General features: G+C 46.1%; 1 protein-coding gene and 1 long non-coding RNA gene across 6 annotated transcripts in view; one reads left to right on the forward strand and one right to left on the reverse strand.

Moving 5' to 3' along the window:
- Positions 1 to 718: 718 nt before the first annotated feature.
- The window catches only part of XPNPEP2 (X-prolyl aminopeptidase 2), a 36,155-nt gene continuing 10,189 nt past the window's right edge, over positions 719 to 26,684 (reverse strand). The window contains exons 6-21 of one of the 2 annotated variants that reach the window (XM_082207566.1): positions 25,390 to 25,476; positions 23,101 to 23,247; positions 21,804 to 21,905; positions 20,863 to 20,944; positions 19,680 to 19,878; positions 17,753 to 17,842; positions 16,925 to 17,034; positions 16,324 to 16,401; positions 12,041 to 12,112; positions 9,992 to 10,052; positions 5,459 to 5,528; positions 4,373 to 4,477; positions 3,746 to 3,805; positions 3,134 to 3,210; positions 1,842 to 1,940; positions 719 to 1,211 (exon numbers count right to left, since the gene is read on the reverse strand). In XM_082207566.1, the coding sequence (XP_082063692.1) occupies positions 1,017 to 1,211; positions 1,842 to 1,940; positions 3,134 to 3,210; positions 3,746 to 3,805; positions 4,373 to 4,477; positions 5,459 to 5,528; positions 9,992 to 10,052; positions 12,041 to 12,112; positions 16,324 to 16,401; positions 16,925 to 17,034; positions 17,753 to 17,842; positions 19,680 to 19,878; positions 20,863 to 20,944; positions 21,804 to 21,905; positions 23,101 to 23,247; positions 25,390 to 25,476 (1,634 nt within the window). In that variant the 3' untranslated portion in view covers positions 719 to 1,016. Of the gene's footprint in view, positions 1,212 to 1,841; positions 1,941 to 2,160; positions 2,720 to 3,033; positions 3,211 to 3,745; positions 3,806 to 4,372; positions 4,478 to 5,458; positions 5,529 to 9,991; positions 10,053 to 12,040; positions 12,113 to 16,323; positions 16,402 to 16,924; positions 17,035 to 17,752; positions 17,843 to 19,679; positions 19,879 to 20,862; positions 20,945 to 21,803; positions 21,906 to 23,100; positions 23,248 to 25,389; positions 25,477 to 26,684 lie in introns of those variants that run through there. The other variant, XR_014215469.1, reaches the window with a different exon arrangement.
- The window catches only part of LOC309523649, a 39,179-nt gene continuing 32,706 nt past the window's right edge, over positions 20,212 to 26,684 (forward strand). For all 4 annotated transcript variants that reach the window (XR_014215488.1, XR_014215489.1, XR_014215490.1 and 1 more), the window contains exon 1: positions 20,212 to 20,841. This is a non-coding gene — a long non-coding RNA (uncharacterized lncRNA). The remainder of the gene's footprint in view (positions 20,842 to 26,684) is intronic.

A 26,684-nucleotide genomic window follows, 5' to 3' on the forward strand; every position in this document is an offset into this window, starting at 1 on the left:
TAACCTTCTGATCTGTTTGCAAGGTGGTTTTATACAACAATGAGTGTTTGTCCCACATTCATCTTAATTTGCTTGCAGGTGTTTATACATCATTCTTTCAAGCCACACTTTCGAGACATTTCTCTATTGCTTTCCAAACTGCAAAAAGTCTGTTTCTTTTTTTTAAGTGGATTTATTGAGCAAAGGCAATGGATCACTTAGGCCCACTTTAATTGGAAAAAAACTGAAGTTACAATATGCACTTGAAATTGGGCTTATCAACATTTACCTTTCCTCTGCTCTTCCCAGGAACAGTCTGTACTTTAAAGCTCCATGTCAAAGCACCTGTTTTTGTTTGTGCTTAGGAGCTTTCTCTGCAAAAAAACCCACTCTTTAAAACTCAATCGGAGCAAACGACAATCCACAGAAAATCCAAACTGAGGTTTCCCAAGCCTGGTGACCTCCAGATGTCATTGGACAGCAACTCCCATTAGTCCCAAGGGGGGACTGACTCAAGGGAATCAAGTACATTATTTCCTCCTTTTATATTTCTTTGGGGCTATACATATACTGCTGTATTAAATCCTGATGTCAAATAGGGATGTATCTTTTTCTGCGTGCCATTTTTACATACAGATGTATTTTTTTTCTTAACTGGGGGGGAAATGACACTGACACATAATGCAGTAAGAATGAAGGAGGGCATTGAATGAACTTTCAGACATGGACATCTCCGGTCTTCTTTTTAAGGCCTAATGGCAGAGCCCTTTATTGGATATACTGTAGGTAAAGATGAGCACAGATTCTCCAAATTCTCAGAGCAGACTGGATCTCTGTAGATCAAGTGCTGTTTGCATATATTTTGTCCTGTAAGGAGCCGGAGATTTGATGGGCAGAAGGCTTTGGAAGCAACAGCGTCTGGCAGCCATAGATGGCTGCTAACTGTAGGCTAAGTTTGGAGGTGGAACAGCATGGAGAGGCAGGCTTAAGTGCAGCAATGTGGACCAGTGAAGTGGTATAATGCCCCCAACTCAGCCCTACATCCTAGGCAGAAGAGTAGAGGTCAAGGTGCCTACAGCCAGGGTACTTAGGGATGTTGCCAGCAGGTTGGTGTGAGAAAGGGGCTCTGTGTTCTGCTCCAACCACAAGTATTCCTCATCCAGTTTGCGTCTCTGTAGCTCACGGCCGATGTGCTCACGGATGGACTCGTAATACCTGTTGATGTATTTGATCTGGGGTGGGGGTGGGGGTGTGGCAGGCAGAGTGGGAGAGACAGAGAGACAGAGAAATGGAACACTGTGTTTGGTGTGGCAGGCTCCTCCCCTCTGCACGACCCTGCTCTCTTTACCCACCAGGCTTTTGCTAGAGATGCTTGAGGATTTTAATCAGTCTGTAATTTTAAGCAAGCAAATCTAATTCATACACCCTGGGCCCTTCTTTGGTCTGTTTCAAATTGTTTCACTGGGTTTTAATATTCTATGAGTGCAGGTTTGCAACCCACCCCAGGACCTTATGCTGAAGGGCTGGTAGGAAATCCTATTAAATTAAATAAATACTAGTTCACAGATCGAGCACAGTTCTCTTCTAGCTTTTGCACTTCTCCAAATTTTGCAGTTCTTGGCTCAATATACCAAAATGCATACAGAAATGCATGTTTTAGATGCACACCAAATACATGTTTTATGATCATTTATGTACCCCTATCAGGGCAAAAACGCATATTTTAGGATAAAGTGCATGCAAATATAATGTTAATTTTTGTATGTGTTTTCTTAAAAATTGCAGATGGGTGTAGAAATGGGCTGGAATGAATGAACAATGCCAGAAACAGACTGATCTGCCCACCCTTAGCTTGCACCCACCTGTTCCGAGGACAGGAGGTTCACATCAATGAGGTTCCGGTCGTAGGGCACTAGGGACACCACCTCAAAGGTCAGGTAGGGTTCTTCAGACATTTGGTACTATGGCAGACAAAGAAAGGAGGTGGCTCACTTTTTTTTCAGCAGTTGCATCAATTTTGTGAGGTTGAGTTTTGCATGTACATTCTCTCTTCTGTAGAATCAAAGAGCAACTTGGGCGTGTGAACAAGCCAAAACCACTCAGGGGTTCCTCACATACTACAGTCCTAATGAAAATTACACACCACATTTACTTTTCTTTAAAAACAACAACAACAACAACAACAACAACAACAACAACCACCACCACCCATGGGCATGGTTTGCCACGACACCTTTAGATTCACATCTTGTCTGGCCCTTAGTCTGTTCACATATATAATTGCCAGTCATCAAGTTATAACGTGAAGAAGTCAAATGTTGTCCATACACGACTGAGTTGACTCCAGGGAAATCCAAGGGATGATGGGGTTGTCGCCCACCATCCTACGGGTGACAATGACCACCTACCCTTGCCCTGGATATTGCGTTATAGCAGGTATGAAGAACCTGTGGCCGTCCAGATGTTGCTAGACTACAGCTCCCACCTGACCCTGCCATCATGATCAACTGTCAGGGTTGATGGGAGTTCACACTTCAGCCAAAAAGGCTCCCCTTGTCCTCTTTCTATGCAATTGGTCCTGGATTAGGGGCTGCAGTTATTTCACACAAAGGACAATTATAAATGCTCCCCCCCTTTTAACATGCAGAAGGGTCCTCCTTAGACTGGGAAATGGGAATGAAAGAGACTTTGAGGATTCCAAATACCTTAAGGCCTGACCTGTATGTTGCAGAATCTCTACCTGTTTAAGTTACAGATAGGTAGCCGTGTTGGTCTGCCATAGTCAAAATAAAAAAATTCCTTCCAGTAGCACCTTAAAGACCAACTAAGTTAGTTCTTGGTATGAGCTTTCGTGTGCATGCACACTTCTTCAGATACACAAGTGTGTATCTGAAGAAGTGTGCATGCACACGAAAGCTCATACCAAGAACTAACTTAGTTGGTCTTTAAGGTGCTTTGTGTATCTGAAGAAGTGTGCATGCACACGAAAGCTCATACCAAGAACTAACTTAGTTGGTCTTTAAGGTGCTACTGGAAGGAATTTTTTTATTTTACCTGTTTAAAGTTATAGCTCATGGTTTGTACAGAAAATGTCCTGCAGGTTGTCTTGCGCCCACCCATTAGTGACCTATCAAAGGCAGAGAAGGAGCATCACCTTGGTCTTTGCTTCTACCACAACAGCAATGTCCTCCAGGCGGATCCCAAACTCACCATCCTGGTAATATCCTGGCTCTGGAGAGAATGGGGCAAAGGAGAGAGGAGGCAGAGAGAGAGTTCAGAGTGCTTCTGTGCCTCCCCCGCCCCTCCCCCTCTGGCAAATCTTCTTACTTCATTGCCCAAACCAGTCAGGCTGTTTATTTAAATGAGACCCTCTTTAGCAATGCAAATTCCTGGGTGGGGAGGGTGGAAATTCAGAGGGAAGGTGGTCTTACGAAATGGGCTCAGAACGACAGACACTTATGCTGCAATAAATCTTATTAGACTGAAACTGTGGACAGCTTTTACTACGGACACACGAAGACTTTTGGTAAGCACGCACATTATTGTGATTTCATGTGGTTTAAAGAACTGCAAAAAATCTTACTTCTGCTCGCTGTAACAGACTAACACAAGTACCCCTCTAGAATATGGTGTAGTGAATAAAACATTTAGCAGTTCCCAGATACAAACGCCAGAAAGAAAAAGAATCCCTGCCTGCGATTCAGGATGGGGAGGGGGAAGCAAGGCTTGGTGGCATCAGAACCAGCGAAGATCATGTGGCACTTACCTATGGAGGTGAACATGCCTTTTCCCAAGGGCACATTGTTAGCCTGAAAGCCCACAGGCCCTAAAGGTGAGAGGATCAGTTATTGCTATCAGAAAACCAGCCCAAGAGATTTTGCCATCCCTACTGAACTATGAAGTCTTCCCCTCTTAACGCAATGAAAACCAATTCTCCCATGGCATTTCACCAAAGCTACACAACTCCTGCAAACAGACATAATATCATGAGAAATCTTGGTTTTCATTTTTTCATGTTAAAACTCCCCAAGTTTCTAGTCCTGAATATTACAGAGATCATCTTGAAAGTATCCTGATAGGACTGAGCTTAGTTAAATGTCCATAGTATATCTGCAAGGAAGGAGGACGGGGAGGAAATTGGAATAAATTGGCCCCACCTCCAGTGACCCCCAAGCTTGGCAAAGCTTCAGTGCCCTGTGCAAATTACTGGCCTTTGCTACAGCAGACCCGATCTATGAACAAATGTGTAGGGCAGGCTGTTATATAGATTTTCCAGAATTCAGCTTCTAGTAGCGTAGAAGGTGGATTACCATTTTTAAAATGTTTGTTTCATTGTTTGTCACTGTTGAAGGGCAATATAAGCGCAATTCAACTTGACCCTGGTGCGACTTACACTCATGAACAGACAAAAAGTTGCCAATGCCATGACCAGTGCCATGGCCGTAGTTGAGCCCAGCTTCCCATAAGGCTCGGCGAGCAAGGGCCTCCACAAATCTCCCTAAAACAGAAAAATCAAGTTTTGTTGAGGAACAGTAGGAGAGAACACTTAGTTTTTCCGCACACCCTTTCCCACACCTGCAAATCTCAGCAACAGGTAATAAAAGGCATACTGTATTTTTCGTTCCATAGGACGCACCGGCCCATAGGACGCACCTAGTTTTTTTGGGGGGGGGAATAAAGGGGAAAAAAATCCTTTTATTTCCCCCCACCAAACCAGGTTGGGGAATCCAAACCAGGTCGGGGAACAGCGGGATGGCGGCGCTGCGCCTCCCCGCTGTCCCCCGAGCTTGTGGGGCTGCCCGATGTCTGCCCGAAGCACGGGGCGCTCTGCTTCAGCACTCCCCGCGCTCCATGCAGCAGGCTGCTACCCGCAGCCTAGGGATCCTTGCGGGAACTCCCGCGGGCTCCCCAGGCTTGCTGATAGCTTCCTGAAGCCTGGAGAGCGAGAGGGGTCAGTGCGCACCGACCCCTCTCGCTCTCCAAGCTTCAGCGAAAGCCTGTATTCGCCCCATAGGACGCACACAGATTTCCCCTTCATTTTTGGAGGGGAAAAACTGCGACCTATAGGGCGAAAAATACGGTACTTCCTTTGACGTGGAGGTGGAACATAACCAGAATGCCTAGTGGCCACTGATATCCTCCAAGAATTTGTCTAACTCTTTTTTACAGCCACCCAAGTTGGCAGCCATCACTACATCTTGTGTGACATGGCCTGAGAGGTGACCCCTGATGCTGTAGGTCTGGAGAACTGCTTGGTGGGTCAGGGTCTAAGTAAAACTGAGACACGGGAGGAAAGCGGTGTGGGAGCAAAATGTCTTGTACCACATTCACACCATACGTTTACATGCTTTAAATGTGTTTTAGATGTATGGTGTGGGTGTGACCTTGGGCTGCACCTCCTAGAGCTGAAATTAAATTTGGAGGAGGCAAACACTCTATATCAGAAGCTGGGCTGACTTTATTTGGTGCCCCCTCTCACCTGAAGTTCTGGATGGAAAGACGAGCCTAGACAGGTCAATGACTCCCATCAGCACACGGGTATAGGCTTCCTAAGAAGTGGAAGAGAAGAAGAAATAAAGAGATGAAAGGAAGCATGTCTGAAATGGAAGGGGGGGAAGATGAGCCAGATTAATGGAAAATTTATATGCCGTAAGAACACACAAAACCTGCCCTATACTGTTAAACCACTGGTCCATTTAGCACTAGGGACAGCAGGGAGGGGTGAGGAACCCAACCCTGATCTAGCACTTAGGGATGAAGCGGGGGGGCGGCGGCAAATTTTCCAAGACCTCTTTCACCCACCCACTCAGAGTCCTTTCACCCAGAATTCTCTGGGTTACAGAATAATCCCTTATTTGTTGTTCCTCAACCAAAGGTATTGCTTTCCTTTCCTTTGGACCACATCAGTGAGGCCGAGGGGGGGGGGTGTCTTGTTGTTTGGGCAGCCCAGGACCTCCATACACACTGCCTAGGTTTGTGCCCCAGGGACGTCACTTCGGTGCTGCTAATGCAGCAGTTTGACTTCACCCTCGGAGGCACACTCCATTGTCTCTCGACATGGATGCCAACAACTTGCTGTTGTGAAAGATAATAAAACAGTATGTTTTTATTAAGCACCCAGTTTCCTTGTCTGGTTTGGGAAGCCCCTTGCAGAGCACAGCAGATGAGTTTCCATTCAGAGTCATGAACTGAGACCAACATGCAAATCCTGCAACAAAATGTTGCAGTGTTGAGTGTTGCTGCCCGGCCACTGCCTGCCCTGCAGTCCATTCCTTTACCATTCCAGCCCCACCCTCCACATTCTGTGGCCATTCCATTGAGCATACTTATTTGTTATTCAGCTGTTTTTGTCTCCTCCCCTTCCCAGAATCCTCCCCTGAAAAGTGTTGTTGGTTGTGTTTTTTGGTACTTTTGCAAACCCCAGGGTTCCCCAAGCCTGCTGATACTTCCTTCTTATGGAGGTGCTGGGAATTGCAGCTCTGGGAGGGGTACACTTTAAATGCATGGTGGGAGGGGGGAGGGGGAGACCGGTACCAACTCTCACCAAGTGCCCAATATAGGCAGAGGTACCAGGGACACCAGTTCCAAAAGGGAATCAATATACCGTTTGGCTTGGTTACTGCTGGGGTCTCCCTAGAGTGGGGACAGGTTTCAGGAGGTAAGCCAGTTGAGATATTTCTGCCCAAAGTGATGGCGCCTTCATTATACACCTTTAGGCACCAGGCAAAAACTTAACTTTTTAACCAGGCCAACCTAGCAGTTCGAAAGCACGTCAAAGTGCAAGTAGATAAATAGTTACCGCTCCGGCGGGAAGGTAAACAGTGTTTCCGTGCGCTGCTCTGGTTCGCCAGAAGCGGCTTAGTCATGCTGGCCACATGACCCGGAAGCTGTACGCTGGCTCCCTCGGCCAATAAAGCGAGATGAGCGCCGCAACCCCAGAGTCGTCCGCGACTGGACCTAATGGTCAGGGGTCCCTTTACCTTTACCTTTATGGTTGATCTGTTTGACATCTTATACCAGGGGTTGGCAACGTTTTTGGGGCATGGGCCAGTTCACAATCCTGCAGACACCACGGTGGGCCGGAGTGCATGTGTGTGTGTGCACAAGCGCATGCATGCATGCACAAATGCTATTTCCAGCGCTCCTTCCGGCGCAGAGGAGGCGTGCACAGCTTCCCATTGGCTGGAGGAGCTTCCTGCAGCCAATGGGAAGCCGCCCAGCATTGCGGAAGGCGGTCCCTGCTCTGCTCTGCACCGGTTTAGCGCGTTGCATGGGAGCCAACCGAGTGGGTGGCGGGGGTCCATGGGCCTTAGGTTGCCTATGCCTGTCCTATACCCTTCTAAAATGTGGCTCTTTTCAGGTGGGGTGTTATTGGGTTGTTGTTTTTATTCTGATTACAGTGGTGCCTCGCAAGACGAAAATAATCCGTTCTGCGAGTCTCTTCGTCTAGCGGTTTTTTCGTCTTGCGAAGCAACCCTATTAGCGGCTTAGCGGCTTAGCGCTATTAGCGGTTTAGCAGCTATTAAAGGCTTAGCGGCTTAGCGGCTAAAAGGCTATTAGCGGCTTAGCAGCTTAGAAAAAGGGGGGAGCGGGGGAAAATCGGAACACTCGCAAGACGTTTTCGTCTTGCAAAGCAAGCCCATAGGGAAATTCGTCTTGTGAAGCGCATCGAAAAACGGAAAACCCTTTTGTCTAGCGGGTTTTTCGTCTTGCGAGGCATTTGTCTTTGGGGGGCACCACTGTATATATGTTGTGATCGTTTCTGTGAACCGCCCTGAGACCTCTGGGTATAGGGTGGTATATTAATTCAATTAACAACAACAACAACATATTACAGTAGGATCCAAACAATATAAATTAAAAGCCTTTGCTGATGACTTAGTATTGACATTACAAGACCCAGACTCCAGTGCAGTAAAAGCACTGGAGCTTATACAGGAATTCGGACAAGTAGCAGGATTTAGATTAAATAAGAGCAAAACCAAAGTATTAGAGAAAAATCTGGACAACGATGAAAGAAAACTACTACAAGAAAAGATGGGCCTTGATTTTGTGAAAAAAGTTAAATATTTGGGGTGATCCTGTCTGGGAAAAATCTGAACTTGTACAAAGATAATTATGAGACATTATGGAATGAAATTAAGAGAGATTTGGAGGTATGGTCAAATTTAAAATTGTCATTAATGGGCCAGATTTCAGTGGTTAAGATGAATGTGTTGCCAAAGATGCTTTTTTTGTTTCAAGCTCTCCCAATTATAGATAATGTGAAATGTTTTAAAGAATGGCAGAAAGCTTTATCTAGATTTATCTGGCAGGGGAAAAACCCCAGAATTAAATATAAATTGCTTACGGATTCTAAAGAAAGAGGGGGATTTTCCCTGCCAGATTTGAAAATCTATTTTGAAGCAGCAGCGCTTTGCTGGATTAAAGAGTGGATACAGCTAGAAGATACTGATGTATTAGATCTGGAGGGATTTGACAATGTGTTTGGATGGCACACATATTTATGGTATGGTAAGGTAAAGGCCCATAATGCATTTAAATATCATGTAATTAGGAAATCGTTGTACAATGTTTGGATAAAATATAAAGATCTTTCAGAAAGGAAGACGCCCAGATGGCTCTCACCAATGGAGGCGAAGGCCCAGAAAAAGTTAAATATGGATACCAAATGGTTGACATATTCAGATTTATTATTGGAGGATAAAGAAGGATATAAGTTAAAACCATTTGATCAAGTTAAAGATAAGTTAAATTGGTTACATTATCACCAGATTAATGAATTGTACAAATTAGATAAGAAAAATGGTTTTGCTTCTGAAAAATCTAAGTTGGAGACGGAGTTGGTGGACACTAAAGCTAAAAATCTGTCTAAAATGTATAAGTTACTTTTGGAGTGGCATACAAAGGATGAACAAGTTAAATCAGTGATGATAGATTGGGCAAGAGATGTAGGACATAACATAATGTTTGAGGATTGGGAAAGATTGTGGAAGAGAGGGGTCAAGTTTACTGCATGTACAATGTTAAAGGAAAATATAATGAAAATGATGTATAGATGATATTTGACTCCTGTTAAATTAGCAAAGATTTATCATAACTGTGACAATCTATGCTGGAAATGTAAAGAGAAAGAAGGAACTTTTTATCACATGTGGTGGACCTGCCCCAAGGTGAAAGACTTCTGGGAAACGATTTATAATGAATTGAAAAAAATGTTGAAATATACATTTATAAAGAAACCAGAGGCCTTTCTTCTGGGAATAAGAGATTTGGAATTGCCCAAGAAAGATGTTAAATTATTTTTGTATGCCACAACTGCTGCTCGAATTTTACTAGCTAAGAAATGGAAAACGCAAGAACTACCAACTGTGGAAGAATGGCAGATGAAGATGATGGACTTTTCGGAGCTAGCCGACCTGACCGGAAGAGTCCGCGACCAGAATGAGGAGTATCAGGAAGAATGGATGAAATTTAATGATTATTTAGTTAAATATGTTAAGTTAAAATAATTGGAAAAAGCTTGGAATTACCAGTTAGGCTTAGGACTTAAATAAGTAATGTGATGAATTATTATGTTTAATGCTGAATTGGGAAGAAAGAGTGATGTTAAGTGATTAAGTTAAAATTATAAGAACTTTGATTTGGAAAACCGTTAAAATAATAAGCACTGAAATTCAACCAGGGGGATACGAGGAAGTCACTTAACAATGTTAAGAAGATTAGTTTTAATAAGGTTATGATTTATGTTTGTTTGTTTATTTGTTAGTGTGTTTTTAATTTTGTGAAAATCAATATTTTTTTTGGAAAAACAACAACAACAACAACAACAACAACACACTTGGGAGCCACCTGCTTTACCATAGCCATCCTGAAAGTAGCAAGAGAAAAGGAGGGCAAAGTAACTTAGACAAGGGGGTGGGGGTGGAAATACAGCAGAAGGAAAACAAGACTTTGTCCCCGAGTCCCAGGTGTGCAATCCAGGTGTACGGGTAGGAAGAAGAAACAGTACCTTCTGAAAATCTGTGGGCTCCCCCCAGTGGACAGTGCGGGTTATGTCCGTTGTTCCATCTCTGCAGGGGTGAGAGAAGCAAAGCGAAGGGAGCTTTGTCAGGCAACGGTGCCCGTCAGGTCAGGATTTTGCAACAGAGGTCCAGAGCCTCACTTGGCGGAAGGAGCTGGAGGGCTTCCCAAAATGTAGCAAGGCTGGCTTACCACATTTTGAAGCAAAGTCGGTAATACAATTGCAGGGCAAAGAGGCATTTCCCCCACTCCTTAAGGAGTCAGAGTGTATAAAACTACCTAGTTTTAGGTAGTAAGGAGCTGTTTTGGTGGATCGGGCTCCCCTCACCTGGCTCCAAAGTTGTGCCAAATATATATAGGGGGGGACGTGGAGAACCTTTGAGAGCAGCAGTTCGCGCTTTGCTACGTGGAACCTATTGCTCCCAGAGACTTGCCTGACTCTTAACCCTGATTTAGGACGTGAGGGTTTCATTTTTTAGCAATGCCTTTGTTCTTCCTTCTGGTTACCTGTTTTATTCTGAGTAGCTGTGTTTTTAAATACCATTTATTGCGCCTCAACCCTGGATCTTCTCCACAAGACCTGTTCCTTGAGCAGGGATCATAATGAATCTTAACAAAAAAATAATGACATTTTGGGAGCACGTCTGTTCTTCCTCCTAGGCATAGTTTGATATTTCAATTGTATCATGTGATGGGTAGTAAATATTCTGACAGTTTAAACAGTAGTACCTCAGGTTAAGTACTTAATTCGTTCCGGAGGTCCGTTCTTAACCTGAAACTGTTCTTAACCTGAAGCACCACTTTAGCTAATGGGGCCTCCTGCTGCTGCCGCGCCGCTGGAGCCTGATTTCTGTTCTTATCCTGAAGCAAAGTTCTTAACCTGAAGCACTATTTCTGGGTTAGCGGAGTCTGTAACCTGAAGCGTATGTAGCCTGAAGCATATGTAACCTGAGGTACCACTGTATGTTGTAACCTGTTCACAACATTTTACAGACTTTATAGAGAAAGCGGCCAATCATTTGTAACACCAACAAGTATTATGACAAAATCATTACCCGCCCTTCACCAGCAGGTCCCAGTGTGGGTTACAACAATTTAAAAACAGTTTAAACAAATCACAGGTGAGTCCTAAACCACACATACCCATTGTCAAAACCAAGGTAAAGAGGTGTGTCTTCAGCACAAGACAAAAACTACATAATGTAGGTACCATATGCACCTCTGTGGGGAGGAAGTTCCACAATTTAGAGGCTGCCACAGGCACAATCCCTCCATTGCAGGGGGCTGGGCTAGATGACCACAGGGTCCCTCCCAACTCTACAAGTCTATGATTCTACCACCTCGAGCCTGTGAGGGCAGCAGAACTATCAAGAGGGTCCCAGCTGTTGCTCTTAATACTCCATACAGTCAGTGGCAGACGCTGAGTTCTCAAATTTTAGCGGCGTCCTGTGTGATGCCAAAATTTGGTGCCCCCACCTCTTTCATTGCATTCTAAATAATAGTTGTGGCATCCCCAGGTTCCACACCCAGTGCGACCAAACCAGTTGCACTCCCCTAAATCTGCCTCTGATGCAGTCTGTAGGGTAGGACGCTGTGTTTCAGAGATCAATAGATGAAACCAAACCCTAGAGTACAAGGAGTTGTCACTGGGGCATACTCAGAGTGCTTTCTCCTTGATAGGAGAAAGCTCCATAAATCCAGAAGCAGCTTGCTTGGTGGGGAGGAGTCTCTTTGCTACCTTCTCAGCAGATGGCTCACTGGTGTTTACCAGGAGACGGGGGTGGGTGGGTGAGGCAGTGGAGAAGTTGGTGATGTGCAAGCACATCAGCAGGAGTGCCACATTGGCTCTGCCAGTGTGTTTGCACTCCGCTGACCTTCCTGCCACTTTCCTCTCTCCCTCCTACAGTACAGTGACCTGCCTGCCAGCAACCTAGCACAGAGGCTCTGCCCCACAAGGTGAGCTGCTTCTCCATAAAACCCGCTGCCAGGTGCAGGCACCTGAGCCTGGCCAAAGAGAGAGAGGGCATCCCATACTCACAAATATTGGCCCCCTGAGTCCAGCAGGTACATTTCATTCACAGTCAGGTTTCGGGCGGTAGCATTGGATGGGCTGAAAGAGGAAAAGAAAGACACAGAGAGGAACATCAGAATTAGCATGTTGGGTCAGGCAATTGTGCCTCCAAGCTCAGTGTTCAATCGCCAGCAGACGCAGGGAAATTAAAAAACAGGATAAGGCGGCAACATTCACAAAATAAGAGTAAAGGAATATTATATGGAAGCACATAGTTTCCCCCAAAGGCTCATGGGAACTGTAGTTTACCTCTCACAGAGCTAGAATCCCCAGCACCCTTAACAAGCAGTTCCCATAATTCTTTGGGGGAAAGTCATGTGCTTTAGAGGCATGGGTTGTACACAGCCTCTGTTTAGATGATGGTTTTTATTCCTCCCCTGCCCTTCACTACAAAGTCCTATGGCAAATGACAACAATAGAGAAACAAAAGATCACAACAGTTTACAATCAGAAAAACAGAGCAAGAATGTAAGAAGCAACAGTGGCCCAAGGGGTGGGAATGCGCTGCAAAGCCATCCTCCCAGCACCGGGGCCGATGCAGCTTATCTGAATGTGCCTTGTGTGGAGTGAGGTTGTGGTGAGGCTGGGTTGTGTGGCTGCACCGAGTGCCAACCTGCCACTCTCACTAGTGCATCCCATCCGAGCCACCACCATGGGTCACCCAAGTCCCACCCAGTAAGTGGCAGGGATGCTGGTTTCGGGAGGCTGCTCCACCTACACAGGCTGCTAGTAAAAAAAAGAAAAGCCCTGCTGAATCAGACCAAAGGATAGACTAATCCAGCACCCTCTTCTTGTTTTCTACAGTGACCAACCAGGGCTACGGTATGTACACACCATACATTTCAAGCACCACCCCAAAGAATCTTGTGAATCGTCGTTTACCCAGAGGTGAACCTAGGTGCTTGTGCCCTTGGCAAGGAACTGTATTGGAGCCTCCAAAGCCAGGAGAGACTATGGAGTAGAAACTTAAAGTTTGCTTTTCTTCACCTTCTGTACTCCGACAGCGATTTCCTGGCCATCAGAGTTGGGTCTGCTCTGTTCCCCATCCCCCCAATCATTCTGTCTGCCTGTCTGCCTACTGCCTCCTTCTGCTCCATGCTTTCCCTTCTGCCTCCTTCTGCTCCCCTTCCTTTTTCCTCCTCCTACAACTCTTCCCTGCTCTCTCTGTCTTTCTTCTCTCCGAGCCCCTGCTCACACTTCTAAAAGCTCTGACAGCCAACTGGAGAGGGCTCCACAGGGCTGCTGCAACAGTGAAGTAAAGGTAAAGGTACCCCTGACCCTTAGGTTCAGTCCCGCTCCTGCCCACCTGGCTACAGCAGTACACACCAGCAACTGGATTCCTCTGCAGAGATGGCCAGAGGAGCCTGTATGCCTGACCGAACAGTGGAGGAGCAGCCCTCTCCAGTAGGCTGGCAGAGCCCTCCAGTATGCTCACATACACAAGGGGTGTATGCAGGCTCCTAGCCACTCCAGGCCAGAGGTGCAATTCTTGTGCCTTCCTAGGCCTGTGCCCTTGTGGGCTAGCCTGGCCAGCCCCTGAGTTTACCCCTCACAGAGTTACAACTCCCAGCACCATGAAGAAGCTAGAGTTCTCAGATACTTTAAATGCACTGGGTGTCTACACCTGGGTGTCTCTGGAAAGCCCACAGGCAGAGCAAGAGAGCGACAGCTCTCTTCCAGGATAGCTCCCCAGAGAGACAGCCTGCTTCTGAATCTGAATGTAGCATACAAACAGAGGAGTTAGCAACTATTGGCAGCCATATCCTCCACAAACCATCTCCTTTTAAAGCCATTGAAATTGGTGGTCATTATTGCCTCTTGTGGGAATGAGCTCCCTAGTGGCACCTCCATGTCCCAAGGCTCCCAGGTGGGGATATAATTGCCTTTGTGCCTTTCTGTGAGTTTCCTGGAAGCGGTCTAGCAAGTTTGAGAAAACAGGATGCTGAATTCACCAGCAGGGCTCTCTCCCCCTGTGCTTTGCAGAGGCAGGTGTGACATGCACGCTCAGGAACCCATGTGCACAAACCACAACCTATATTTGGGCATGCCATTTTTAGATCCTGCCCACCCCGGTTTGTGCAGATTCTTGGCAGCTCTGGGGTTTCCCTCTACACGCTCACGGCTTTTAGGACTGGCTCCTTTATGTGAGCATTGCAGACCAAGGCTATGTGCACATCAGTAGCTTAAAATGCAACAAAGTCTCTCTCTCTCTTTCTCTTTCTCCCTCTTTCTCTCTCTCTCTCTCTCTCTCACACACACACACACAACAACAACAACAACAACAACAACAACAACAACATCGCGCTTGCATGTTGCTGTTCAAACCAGTGAGGGGGTGGGGGAATGTCTTCAGCTGATGCACATTAACTGTTTGATTTCTCCCCCCCCCCGGCCCAACATTGCTCTTCGTGAATCTGCCATCTGTACATGTGCAGCATCTGCTTCGAATGTTCCCACCTCAGCTTAACTGTGAAGTGAATGTAGTTTAGGTTTTCAAACCGGGTAGAAGCTGCATCAAACAGCAGTATATCTCAAGAAACAACAGTGCGGATAGGGACCGTGGCTCAGTATCATGTGTGCATTGCTTCAAACACCAGCGGTGGGATTGCACTGGAGCCAAAGTAAGTGGTAATGTGTGCCAAGCCTAAGTTCTCAGAGGCTGTGACGCCAGTTTTAACAAACCCAATTTTTCAACTGTTCTTGTGGAGAATGCAAGGAGGCAGTAAGGCAGAAGTAGGGAACAATCAGGCCCAGAGGCCAAATCTGCCCCTCCAGACCTCTCTGTTTGGCCCTTTGGGGCTCTCCCTTGGACTGACTGCCTCTCTAGGCCACACCTCCTCTCCCCTGGCCACGCTTCTCACCACCCACATTTTGTGCTCTTCCTTGGGTGCTTGTGTCTGGCTGAAAGATGGGGATAGAAGAGGCCACACTGATGCATTTCAATCACATAAGGTAAAGGTAAAGGGAATCTTGACTATTAGGTCCAGTCATGACCGACTCAGGGGTTGTGGCGCTCATCTCACTTTATTGGCCGAGGGAGCCAGCGTACAGCTTCCAGGTTATGTGGCCAGCATGACTAAGCCGCTTCTGGCGAACCAGAGCAGAGCACGGAAACGCCGTTTACCTTCCCGCCGGAGTGGTACCTATTGATCTACTTGCATTTTGACATGCTTTCGAACTGCTAGGTTGGCAGGAGCAGGGACCGAACAACGGGAGCTCACCCCGTCGCAGGGATTCGAACCGCCGACCTTCTGATCGGCAAGTCCTAGGCTCTGTGGTTTAACCCACAGTGCCACCCACGCCTCTTATTTCAATCACATGGCTTCCCTCAAAGAATCCTGGGAGCTGCCATTTGTTAAGGTTGCTGGGAACTGTAGCCCTGTTGGGGGAAATTACAGTTCCCAAGGTTTCGAAGGCAGCAAGCTGTGACTGTTCAAGTGGCATAGATGTGCTTTAAATGTTATCGTGTGGATAGGATCGTGCGTTTCCGGCCTGATTTCTGTGTTGCTGGAATGTAGCCTACTGTAATGCTCTATAATTTAAAGTAATATCATCCCCCTTTAAACAGTCATGGCTTCCTCCAAAGAATCATGAGAACTGTGCTAAAGGTGCTAAGAGTTGTTAGGATTCCTCTATTCCCCTCACACAGCTACAATTCCCAGAGTTCCCTGGGAAGAGGGATTGATTGTTAAAATACTCTGGGAACTGTAGCTCTTTGAAGGGGCAACACCTCTCAGCAATCTTAACAAATTACAGTTCCCATGATTCTTTGAGCGAAGCCTTTACCGTTTTAAGTGGGGGTGATACTGCTTTAAATGTATAATGCAGTTGGAGCCTCCAAATGTGTACATCGGTCAAAACTGCATACAAAAAAAAACCTGTTTATTAGGAGAAATTTGCACTAAAATGCTGATGAATTTTCACAAATCACAGATCGCTGCAGAAATGTGGAGAACTGAATTTAAGAGTGGGAAAATGAGGAAAGGGGGGAACTGATAAGGGCAGAGCCCTCCATCCCTATCCATCCCTAATTATAGGCCCTAGTTAAGGAGATGGAAATGGTGAGTGATATGAGAAGCAAATGGTAGAGTCCTCCACTACTTTCATTCTGAGAGAGGGAGCTGTCCACATGTTTTGGGTTGTGGAACTGTGAATTTCAAAGGTTACCTGTGTTTCGGTTCCTGTATTGTTTTGGTAAATGTGAATCAGGTAGGTTTGCAAACCAAACCAAATTTCTCCTCAATCCCTACCTGTAATGGGCCAGAGCTGCATTCAGTCCAGTGGCGGAGATTGTCTCAAAGCTGGGCCCCTTGCAGTTGGCCTCTTCACTGTGGAGGGAAAGAGAAAACTCTGGTTGGCACCCTTTTCACCCTCCCCAGCATCATCACCACTGATTGATTTTCATACTGTTTACATGCCACAAAAGCTTCTAAGCCATTTACAAGCATAAAATCTACTATAAATTCCATATATAATTAAAATAAAATAATAAAACAACTCTACAAAAATAGTAAAACCGCTCAGATTTAATACCATTATTTTTATTATTTATTTAATTTCTATACAACCCTATACCCGAAGCATAACTATGAGACAGTTTTTAAAACCCCCAATTAAAATAGATAGGTCAAGAAGTTCAAGTTCAGGGGAATGAATGCTTGTCTAAGCAGGTGTACCTTCAATAGCCGGGGGAATGCCAATATAGATGGGGCTTCTCATATTTCAGCAGAGAGGCATTCCACAACACTGGTGCCACCAGTAAAAAGGCCTTCCTCCATGTTCTCACAATGTGATAATCATCAGACCATGGCAAAACTAGCCTAAATGAAGCATTGCCCTTTTCAGACTGACCTACGCAACTGGTCTACATAACGGGCGCCAGAGATTTCATTCACAGAACCGGTGGGAACATTCTTTTCCAGCCAGACCAAGTACCGAATCACTGCAATGGCATCTCGTACCTGTGGTTGTAATCATTGTTTAGTATTTCTATCCTGCCTTGCTATAATAAAACCTACAGCAAAATAATAAATAGCCACGTTGCAAATTTATGAGCATGTCCAAAAACACCCTTCTCTCTCTCTCTCTCTCTCTAAAAACCAAATGGAACACATGATTGCAATAAATATTCAAATATCATTTTATCATCATGTCTGTTCTGGAATGCACACATCATTCACAGATGTCCCATTTTGACTGTCTACACCCTGCATCAAGTTTTCATCTGCAGAAGGCATCATAGTTGGCTGGAGCCACACTATATGGCTGCAACATGGCCTCATGGTAAAATCTCTTCCAGCACCATGTCTAGCCCTGACCTGGTACTGGACATGGGGTCCTCAGAAGGCAAAACAGACACCCCATGAGTTGAGAATCTTGGGGAGCAGGCAGCATCCCCAGAGTTCAATGCTGAAGATGCCCTTGTGGGTCCTCCCCCAGGTTGATATTTGATGAAGAACCCCTGAAACTGTCAAAGATGAGGAGCCACCCTCTCCCCCACCAGTCCTGATGGGTGCCAGCCCCAAAGGCTTCAGGCAACACTGTCCAGACAGTCATGGGTAAAGGATCCACTTGCTGTGGTTTAGGAGAACTCCCTTGAGCTTCGACCCAAATCTAAACTCACAAGATCATTGCACCACAACATTCCACTGCTTTTGCACTCGCGGTGGGCTTACATACATGGGCAGCTCGCAGCATCTCTTGCTCCTTGGCGTTCTTGACTGCTTTGGTGATCATGACAGGAGAGTACTCCTCTACCAAGAGTTTTTCCTGTAAGACAGGAAGGAGGCAGCCATGTCAACAGGCCATTCTCAGGGGGGATGCACCTGTCGGCTTACCATGAAGCAGACCAGCTGGAGGCAGGCCTTTGTCATCACTCGCAGAGCATGTTGCGCAGTTCCCCTTTGCTTATGCTGCATTCTATATGTGGCAGTTCTCACAGCATATATTAGAGAGCCTGCCTGCATGCACGCACGATCATCTCCTGATGTCTGCTGTGTCCTTCAATGAACTCCATTTGAGGCAGGGCTCTGGTCCTGGAGCCTGGTTTCATTCCCAGAGCTCAACATTAAAAACACTTGTGAAGTAACAAACATAAGACATGAGGAAGAGTCCCTCTGAATCAGATGAAAGGTCTATCTAGGTTTAGGGGGATTAGCAAATCTTCCAATTTCAGGCTGAATTCACATGGCATTTTATTTCATTTTCACAACTTTCCCCCTGTTAGTTCTACAAGGCATTGTGGTGAAATACAGTGCAGAAAAAAGAGACTTCAGTTACACCACCCAGGGGAAAAACCACGCCTCTGCACAGGTAACTTTCTCTGCAAATGCATATGCCCTAACCAGAGTGAAAGGAGAGGTGTGCCTAATAATAGCTTGTGTGACCTAAAAAGCAAGGCTCGGCAGCTCAGTTGTCATGCACTGCCACCCACTGCAAACATTGTCAGGTGGTGCAGAAACTTTGCAGGATTTAAGACAGCAAACAGCATGCAAAAACCATGCAGGGAGCTTCCTGTGCAGGAAGTTACTAGCTATGTTGGTTATGCTCTCAGAGACAGCGTGCTTTTGAATACCAGCTGCTGGAAACTGCAGGATGAGAGTGCTCAGGTCTTGCTTGCTGGTTTCCCGCAGGCATCTGGTCGGCCACTGAGAACAGAATGCTGGACTAGCCTGATCCAGCAAGCTCTTATGCTCTTAATTGCACAGTGAATGGAGGCAATGCACTATTCGATGCCATATGAAAACATAACAAAACTTTTGCTTTTAGCAAACAGAAAGGGGTTCCCGTATGGATGGGCCCAGGGTTGAGAATACGAAGCTAGGTGAATCAATTGTCTGACTTGATACAAGGCAGATTCCTATCCTAAGTTTCCAAACTATGAGTGGTGATGATGGCTCACTCTCTATGTTCTTCCTTTTTACCTGGGAAGGGCCATAGCTGAGTGGCAGAGCATCTGCTCTGCACAGAGACGGTCCCAGATTCAATCCCTGGCGTCTCCGCATGGGACTGGGAGTGCCCCCCATCTGAAACCTTGGAGAGCAGCTGCCAGTTAGTGTAAGGTAAGGTAAAAGGCAAAGGACCCCTGGATGGTTAAGTCCAGTCAAAGGCGACTATGGCGTTGTGGCGCTCATCTTGCTTTCAGGCCGAGGGAGCTGGCGTTTGTCCACAGACAGCTTTCCAGGTCATGTGGCCAGCATGACTAAACCGCTTCTGGCGTAGAGGGACACCGTGATGGAAACCAGAGTGCACAGAAACGCTGTTTACCTTCCCACTGCAGTGGTACCTATTTATCTACTTGCACTGGCATGCTTTTGAACTGCTAGGTTGGCAGGAGCTGGGACAGAACAACAGGGGCTCACCCCGTCGTGGGGATTCGAACTGACAACCTTCTGATCGGCAAGACCAAGAGGCTCAGTGGTTTAGACCACAGTGCCACCCACATCCCTGACCAGTCAGTGTAGTAGACCATACTAAGCTAGATGGACCAATGGTCTGACTCAATGGAAGGCAGATATCTATGCTTTCCCCCCAGTTTTTCCAGTGCAGCCTCCTCTCTGGTTCAATGGTTCCCTTGTACAAGAATCCCTCCATCTTTCTTACTTACCAGGGGGATTTCTCGATAGAGTCCTAGGGTGGTGTATTCAGTCCCGATCCAGATTCGAACGCCATCCTGCTGGGCATACTTTCTCACACTTGGGCTTACTTGATTATAGTCCTCCACCTGCACACACAGGGGCCCTGGGCACTGAGAGACCAGCGACTGGGATGCCTCTTTGCTCAGTCGACTCTGGTTCACAAACAGACTAAGGAGGGGTGGGGGCAAACCAAGTGAGATTGGAAGAACAAACAACTGTGTGTTACTTTGTTGATTCACTTTGGCCCCCTCTAACACTAAACATTTAATGTGCTAGTAAACAGCTAAAATCGCTTTAAACTAGGGGTAGGCAACCTAAGGGCCGGGGGCCGGATGCGGCCCAATCGCCTTCTAAATCCAGCCTGCGGATGTTCTGGGAATCAGCATGTTTTTACATGAATAGAATGTGTCCTTTTATTCTCTGGGTTATTTGTGGGGTCTGCCTGGTGTTTTTACATGAGTAGAATGTGTCTTTTATTTAAAATGCATCTCTGAGTTATTTGTGGGGCATAGGAATTTGTTCATTCCCCCACCCCCCAAAAAATATAGTCCGGCCCACCACATAGTTCTGAGGGACAGTGGACCGGCCCATGGCTGAAAAAGGTTGCTGACTCCTGCTTTAAACAGCCATGGCCTCCCCTGCCCCAAAGAATCCTGGGAAAGATAGTTTGCTAAGGGCTCTGAGAGCTGTTAGGATGCCTCTATTCTTCTCACAGAGCTCCAGTTTTCAAGAGTGGTTTAAAAACAGCCCATCCCTCTTCTCAGGGAACTTATGGGAATTTTGCAAACATCGTTTGGCTGGAGAACCGCACCACAGAATTCAGATAGGTGAGAATTTTGAAGGAGGGCTGTGTTTCCTGGAACGAGATGAAGACTGAAAGTGAGAATTTGGTAGCGTTGCCTGTAAATACAAACTGCATAGAATTTCTCCCTCATCCCTAATGCTTAGTCAAGACAAAATGCTGAGTTTCTGTTTGGGGGGAGGGGAGGTAAAACAGGAAATGGAGGATAGGAAATGGAGTGTTATGGAAGAGGGCATGGCTGGCTGGCATGAACCCCGAGGAGAGCATCTCACACTGCAGCCATTTTATTCTGGATCCCATTTGTTTGAACCAGACCCTTGTCTGAGACGGTGAGTAAGTTGCTCAAGTACCTGATATCTGTCTTGGTGAGAAGTGTGTAAGCGTAGAAGACAGGTGTGTAAGGGATGTCATCTCCCCGAAGATTGAAGAGCCCTGTGGAAAGGCAGGGGTTTCTTACAAATTCCATTTTTTTCCGTCTTCTTCTTTTCACCTAGGAGGCTTTTAAGTGGTTGAAGGAAGCAGGGTAGGGTTATGGGGAGAGTGGCTTGCAGAACGGAGACAGGATTAGAGTCACGGGGGAAGCAGAGGAGAAGGCCCTGAAGTGAACGTGTGTCATCCTGAAATCCCTGGAATCTTGCACAGCTCAGAGATTGGGGTGGCGTGCAAACTGTATATAAGGGCACATTCAGATGACCTATTATTATTATTATTATTATTATTATTATTATTATTATTATTATTGCGTTCATTCTGAATTGTTTGCTGGGAGATCAGATGATGGTGGATATTTATTGTGCATTCATTCTGATTTGTTTGTGGGGAGGTTAGATGACATTGCGCCAAAGCAAATGTAATCTACACATTCTCCAGTGCATTTCCCAATCACTTTCCTTATTAAAAAAAGTCTGATCTTTTGGGGAGAAAGAGTTTGACGTGCAAGATCTTCCCAATCCACTGTACAATTTTAATTGGCAGGGATGTGATTGGTCCATCTAGCTCAGTGTTGTATAAAGTGAATGACAGCACCTCTCTGGGGTTTCACAAAGGGAACTTCCCAGCCCTACCTAAAGAAGCACAGGACTGAACACGCAACCTTCTGCTTCCAAAGCATCTGAAGCTTTCCTAACAATGCCACTCTCTGGAGCCAGCCCTGGTGGGAGTAGCTCAGGAACAGCAAGTGAGGACAACAAAGGGAATGTGTACTGACATAGCTGAGGAGGCTGCAGAAACAGGGAATGTGGAAATATAGAAAGCAAGCTGTGCATTAATTTGATTACAACGGAGCACTCACAGGCGGTTTCCTCGAGACCAGAAAGCAGGACTGCTGTGGGCTTCCTGCCATGATTCTCCATCTGAGTCCGGATAACAGAAATCTTCTCTTGCCAACTGCTCCCTGAAAGAAGAGGAGGTGAGATGCAATGGGAGGTGGGTTGGCACCCGCCTGTCCCTTTGCTAACCTTGTGGCTCCATGAGGGCCACATGCAAGACCATGTGCAGTTAAGAACCAGTTTTGATGGTCCAGAAATGAAGGTATTAGAGGCAGCTGTAAAAACCTGGACAGCATCGGGCTATCAGTGTACAGGACACATTACGGAGTTACATAAGCAATAGGAGGAGAGATAAACCAAACAGATGAAAATAGGAAATATATACAGAAGAACTTATCTGCCTGATGCCAAGTCAAACTAGGGAATATTAGAACACTGAAGCATGCCAACTTGAATGTCTTTTCTTGCTTCCCCTGAACTTCATTTATGTTAGAGAAAACAGGCCAGTCTTGCCAAGTAACTCTAGTGTAATGTATGAACATAGGAATAATAATAGTAATAAATTTTTATTTATACCCCGCCCTTCCCAGTTCAAAAACCAGGCTCAGGGCAGCTAACAACAAATTTAAAACACTTAATTTTAAAAGCAGCATAAAATACAGTATAAAAACATGAATAACAATAAAATTCAAAATTCAAAAATCAATTTAGGGGAAATAAGCATTAGATAACCCCCAGGGCTAGCTGGCTGAATTGGTCCTACTTGGGCCAGCGAGGAGGCCAGGGGAGAATTAGCTGTGGGGTCTCAGAGCGGGTGATCTTCATAAAAGGGGAGGGGGAGAGAAGAGAAGGGAAATAAATGATCAGGCTGAATTCACATTAAAGGCCAGACAGAATAGCTCTGTCTTACAGGCCCGACAGAAGGAGGTTAAATCCTGAAGGGCCTAGTCTCATGGGACAGAGCATTCCACCAGGTTGGAGCCATCACTAAAAAGGCCCTGGCCCTGATGGCGGATAGTCTGACTTCCTTAGGGCCCAGGACTTCTAAACTATGGTTATTCATGGACCTTAAGGTCCTCTGCGGGGCATACCAGGAATCCATCTTATAGTCATAGCATTGGCCAATTAGCTCAGTGCTGTATACACTGGCTAACAGCAGCTCTCCAGGGTTTCAGACAGGGGTCAGGGGATATTCCCTGCTGTACCTGGAGATACTGGGGATTGAACCTAGGACTTTGTTCTGGACAGGAGCTCTGCCACTGAGGTGTGGTACTTCCCCAGGAAGGCCGGCACCAGTCCATGCATGGCTCATGAACATACCCACAAAGTTGTCACTGAGTTGGTAGATGGTGTTGGTGGGAGGAGGAGGTCTCTGTGCTCCCCAGGCTTGGTCCACCAGGTTGTCCTCTAGGGGAATGAGGATTATATCTGAACCCTCCAGGGCCTGGTTGTAGCTCTCCCAGTTTTCTGCGGAAAGAGGATGTCAAGCAGGTAGATGCGGAAAAATCACCCGTGATTGTAAATATCATTTCCAGAAGAAATTAGTTCCAGTTCAAATTGAACAGCAGCCAAGAACGATTACAGAAAAGGAACTAATTTTGTTCCCAAAGGGAATTGATTCCGTTCCAGTTCAGTCCACAATTAAATTCAGTTTATTCATGTCATCCTCAGTGGTTTCCCCCCAGCCTTCAGTATCTTACAAGTCGTTCTGCTAAATTAGAATATATACTTAAAAGAACATCGAAACACACTATGTAATGTGAGTGGTTGTTCCTCCTCCCCAACAATTACAATATTTGAACTTAAATAGCAGCATTACAGTCATACCTCGTGTTACGTTTGCTTCACGTTGCGACTTTTCAGGTTATGAATGCAGCAAACTCGGAAGTGTTTACTTCTGGGTTCGCCCCGCGCGCACGCGCAGAAGCGATCTGTGCGCTTCGCGCATGTGCAGAAGCGGACTATCGCACTTCGTGCACATGCAGTAGCGGCACTCTACTTGTGGACTTTTCGGGGTGCGAATGGCACCCCGAAATGGATTGCATTTGTAAGTAGAGGTACCACTGTACTTTTTAGATAGGTAAAAATGTGAAATGCAGTGACCATACTCAAACACAGAGTTAAACACAGTGGAGTCCCGTGTATAAAATTATTGAATGAAAATGAAAATTGAATTGAATTTATACAACCTCCCCAAGTTCCGCTGCAGAAGGAACTGAGGGCTTATCTTACTTCTGTTTTCCCCACTGCTTTCCCCTGGGAAAACCCATGGTTTAGAGTTGCATTGCAGCAAATGGCAATCAGGTTTCCTGCAGATTGCCATTTGTTCCGATTAATTGCTAAAGAGCATGTTTTCTGGGGGAAGCAGGGCGGGGTGGGGAGCAAAGGTGAAACTGCTCAGACCCTTCATGCTTTCTTTGCACTGGACAGGTGGAAGTGAGGACGAGCCATTAATTCACATTCAGTTCACCTGGAAATTATAGCAACTGCTTTCATGCGTTATTCAGATTTTTTAAAAAAAGTTAATTAAACTGAATTAGTTCAATCCAGGGACTGAAAATGACTCCATAGCTGCCCACAGGTACAGAGCAGCTTTCCTTGGCCAGGGTCTTTGGGAGAGGGGAAGAGCAAGTCACCTGTAGTAGAGCAGTTACTCTTAGACTCTGGGTGGACTTAGGCCTCTCCGTCCCTCTTAGAAGGTAAAATCGCCCACTGAGCAACTATCCAACTCCTTGTGCTTGGGAGCCCTGCAAGTGAATGCAAGCGAGGGACACTGAGCAACATAATGGGAGGGGTGTCTTTAGCACTAAGCTGAAACTGTGAAGCTCTCTTGTTATTTTTCCTATTGGATGCTGCATGTTGTTTAAGTAATCTTGTTTTATTTATTGTATTATTATGAATCTGTGGTGCAAGGCAACCTGAATTCTGGATCGGGTTAGTGTTAGAATTTAATTAAAGTTGGGATGCTAGAACCAGGAAATAGGCGCACTCATGTGTGTTTAACATAGATCCATGTGTGTATTTGACCTGTGTCCTAATAATTTAATTAGCATATTATGTCGGGCAGACTTCCTGTGTTGGGTATTAGGCACTTCTTAATGCTAGGAAATGCATTACTTGAAAGTAATGGAGTCGTCTTAATTCCCTTTGAGGTGATGGCCTGAGGATAATGAACCATTAGCATCACGAAAGGGTAGGGCCTCTTCCTGAGGTCGAGACAATGAAAGCTTGAGAGGAACAGAGTGATGCAAGCTGTCAGGGGAAAGTTAGAGATGAGTGATTTGCTGCTGAGCTGCAAGGCTGCAACCAGGGGGGAAATAGAAACCTTGTGGTATTCTGTATCCCTCTCTAGCTAGGCTTCAGGTTGTATATATGTGTAAATAAACCATGTATCATAAAGACACCATAGTCTCTGCTGTGCCTCATTTTTCCAAAAGGAAACACAGACCAGAAGTGGAATAAGGGCTGTGCGAGCTGGACCTGTAGTTTGTTAAGGCTGCTGGGAATTGTAGCTCTGTGGGGGGTAAGCTCCAGTTCCCAGGATTCTTTGGGGGGTGAAACCATGTGCTTTAAATGCATAGTGTGGATGTGACAAACAGTGCTTCCTACCAATAGAAAAGAGGAAGGGATCCAATCCAATTCTCTCCCCAGCTGAAACTTCTTGAAGAATCCACTGCCCAATAGAGTTGATCCAGACTGCAAGAGAAAGGAGAGTGAACACTGGTGAGTGTTCCAGCAACTGCATAGACCACCTCAAGAGAAGAAGAAGCTAGCTGCAATTCCATTGGTAACATTGGCCATTGAGTCAACTAATGCCATAGCTCAATGGCAGAGCCAGTAGCACCCAGTGTCATTGGGTGGAACTGCCTCCCTGATGCTGACATCACAGGAGGAGGAGTTTGGATTTGATATCCCGCCTTTCACTCCCTTTAAGGAGTCTCAAAGCGACTAACATTCTCCTTCCCCTTCCTTCCCCACAACAAACACTCTGTGAGGTGAGTGGAGCTGAGAGACTTCAGAGAAGCATGACTAGCCTAAGGTCACCCAGCAGCTGCATGTGGAGGAACGGAGACGCGAACCCGGTTCACCAGATTACGAGTCCACCGCTCTTAACCACTACACTACACTGGCTCTCACACAGCAGCATACTTGGATGAATCTGGACAGGGCAGCGGGTATGGTTCAAGTGGGTCCAGGATGTGATTAAGGCATCTTTGCAGGGTGGGTGGGTGGGAGTGGTCCTGGCGATTGTCAAAGGGGCAGTGATTTGATCACTCCTGAAAAAGCCCACACTGGATTCATTTGCAGTGACTACTGCCCAGCTACAAATATTCCCTTTTCGGATTTAGGGATTGAGAGGGTAGTGGTGTAACAGCTCCAGGCGCTCTTGGGTGAAACCAATTGTTTTGATTCATTTCAATCTGGGTTCAGTCCTGGTTATGGGACTGGACTGGACTGACCTTGGTTGCCCCAACAGATGACTTTTATCAGGAGAAAGGTAGGGTGATGCTGTTATTTTTACTTGCACTCTCAGAAGCGTTTGCTGCCACTGTGCATGGTATCCTCCACAGACTAGGGTTGGGGGGGGGGGAAAGATGGGTGCAAGAGACACTGTTTTACAGTGGCTCTGATACCACCTCCAAGGTTGGTTTCAGAGAATAGCCTCAGGTGATTACCTTCTGGCTCCCAGGCAGCTGTGCTGGGGGGTTCCAAATAGTACCATCTTGCCACCAATGTTATTCAATAACTATATGAAGCAATCAGGAGAGACTGTGCCAGCCCTGGACCAGTTGCTCAGTGATGCGCTTGATAAAGCTCAGCAGACTTGAGTCTGAATCCTAGCAAGATGTAGGTGTCATGTGTCAACGGTTCCTGGGTCTGTGTGTCTGTTTTTCATATATAAA

The sequence above is a fragment of the Podarcis vaucheri genome, assembly GCF_965113315.1.
Source record: "Podarcis vaucheri genome assembly, chromosome: Z".
NCBI lineage: Eukaryota > Metazoa > Chordata > Lepidosauria > Squamata > Lacertidae > Podarcis > Podarcis vaucheri.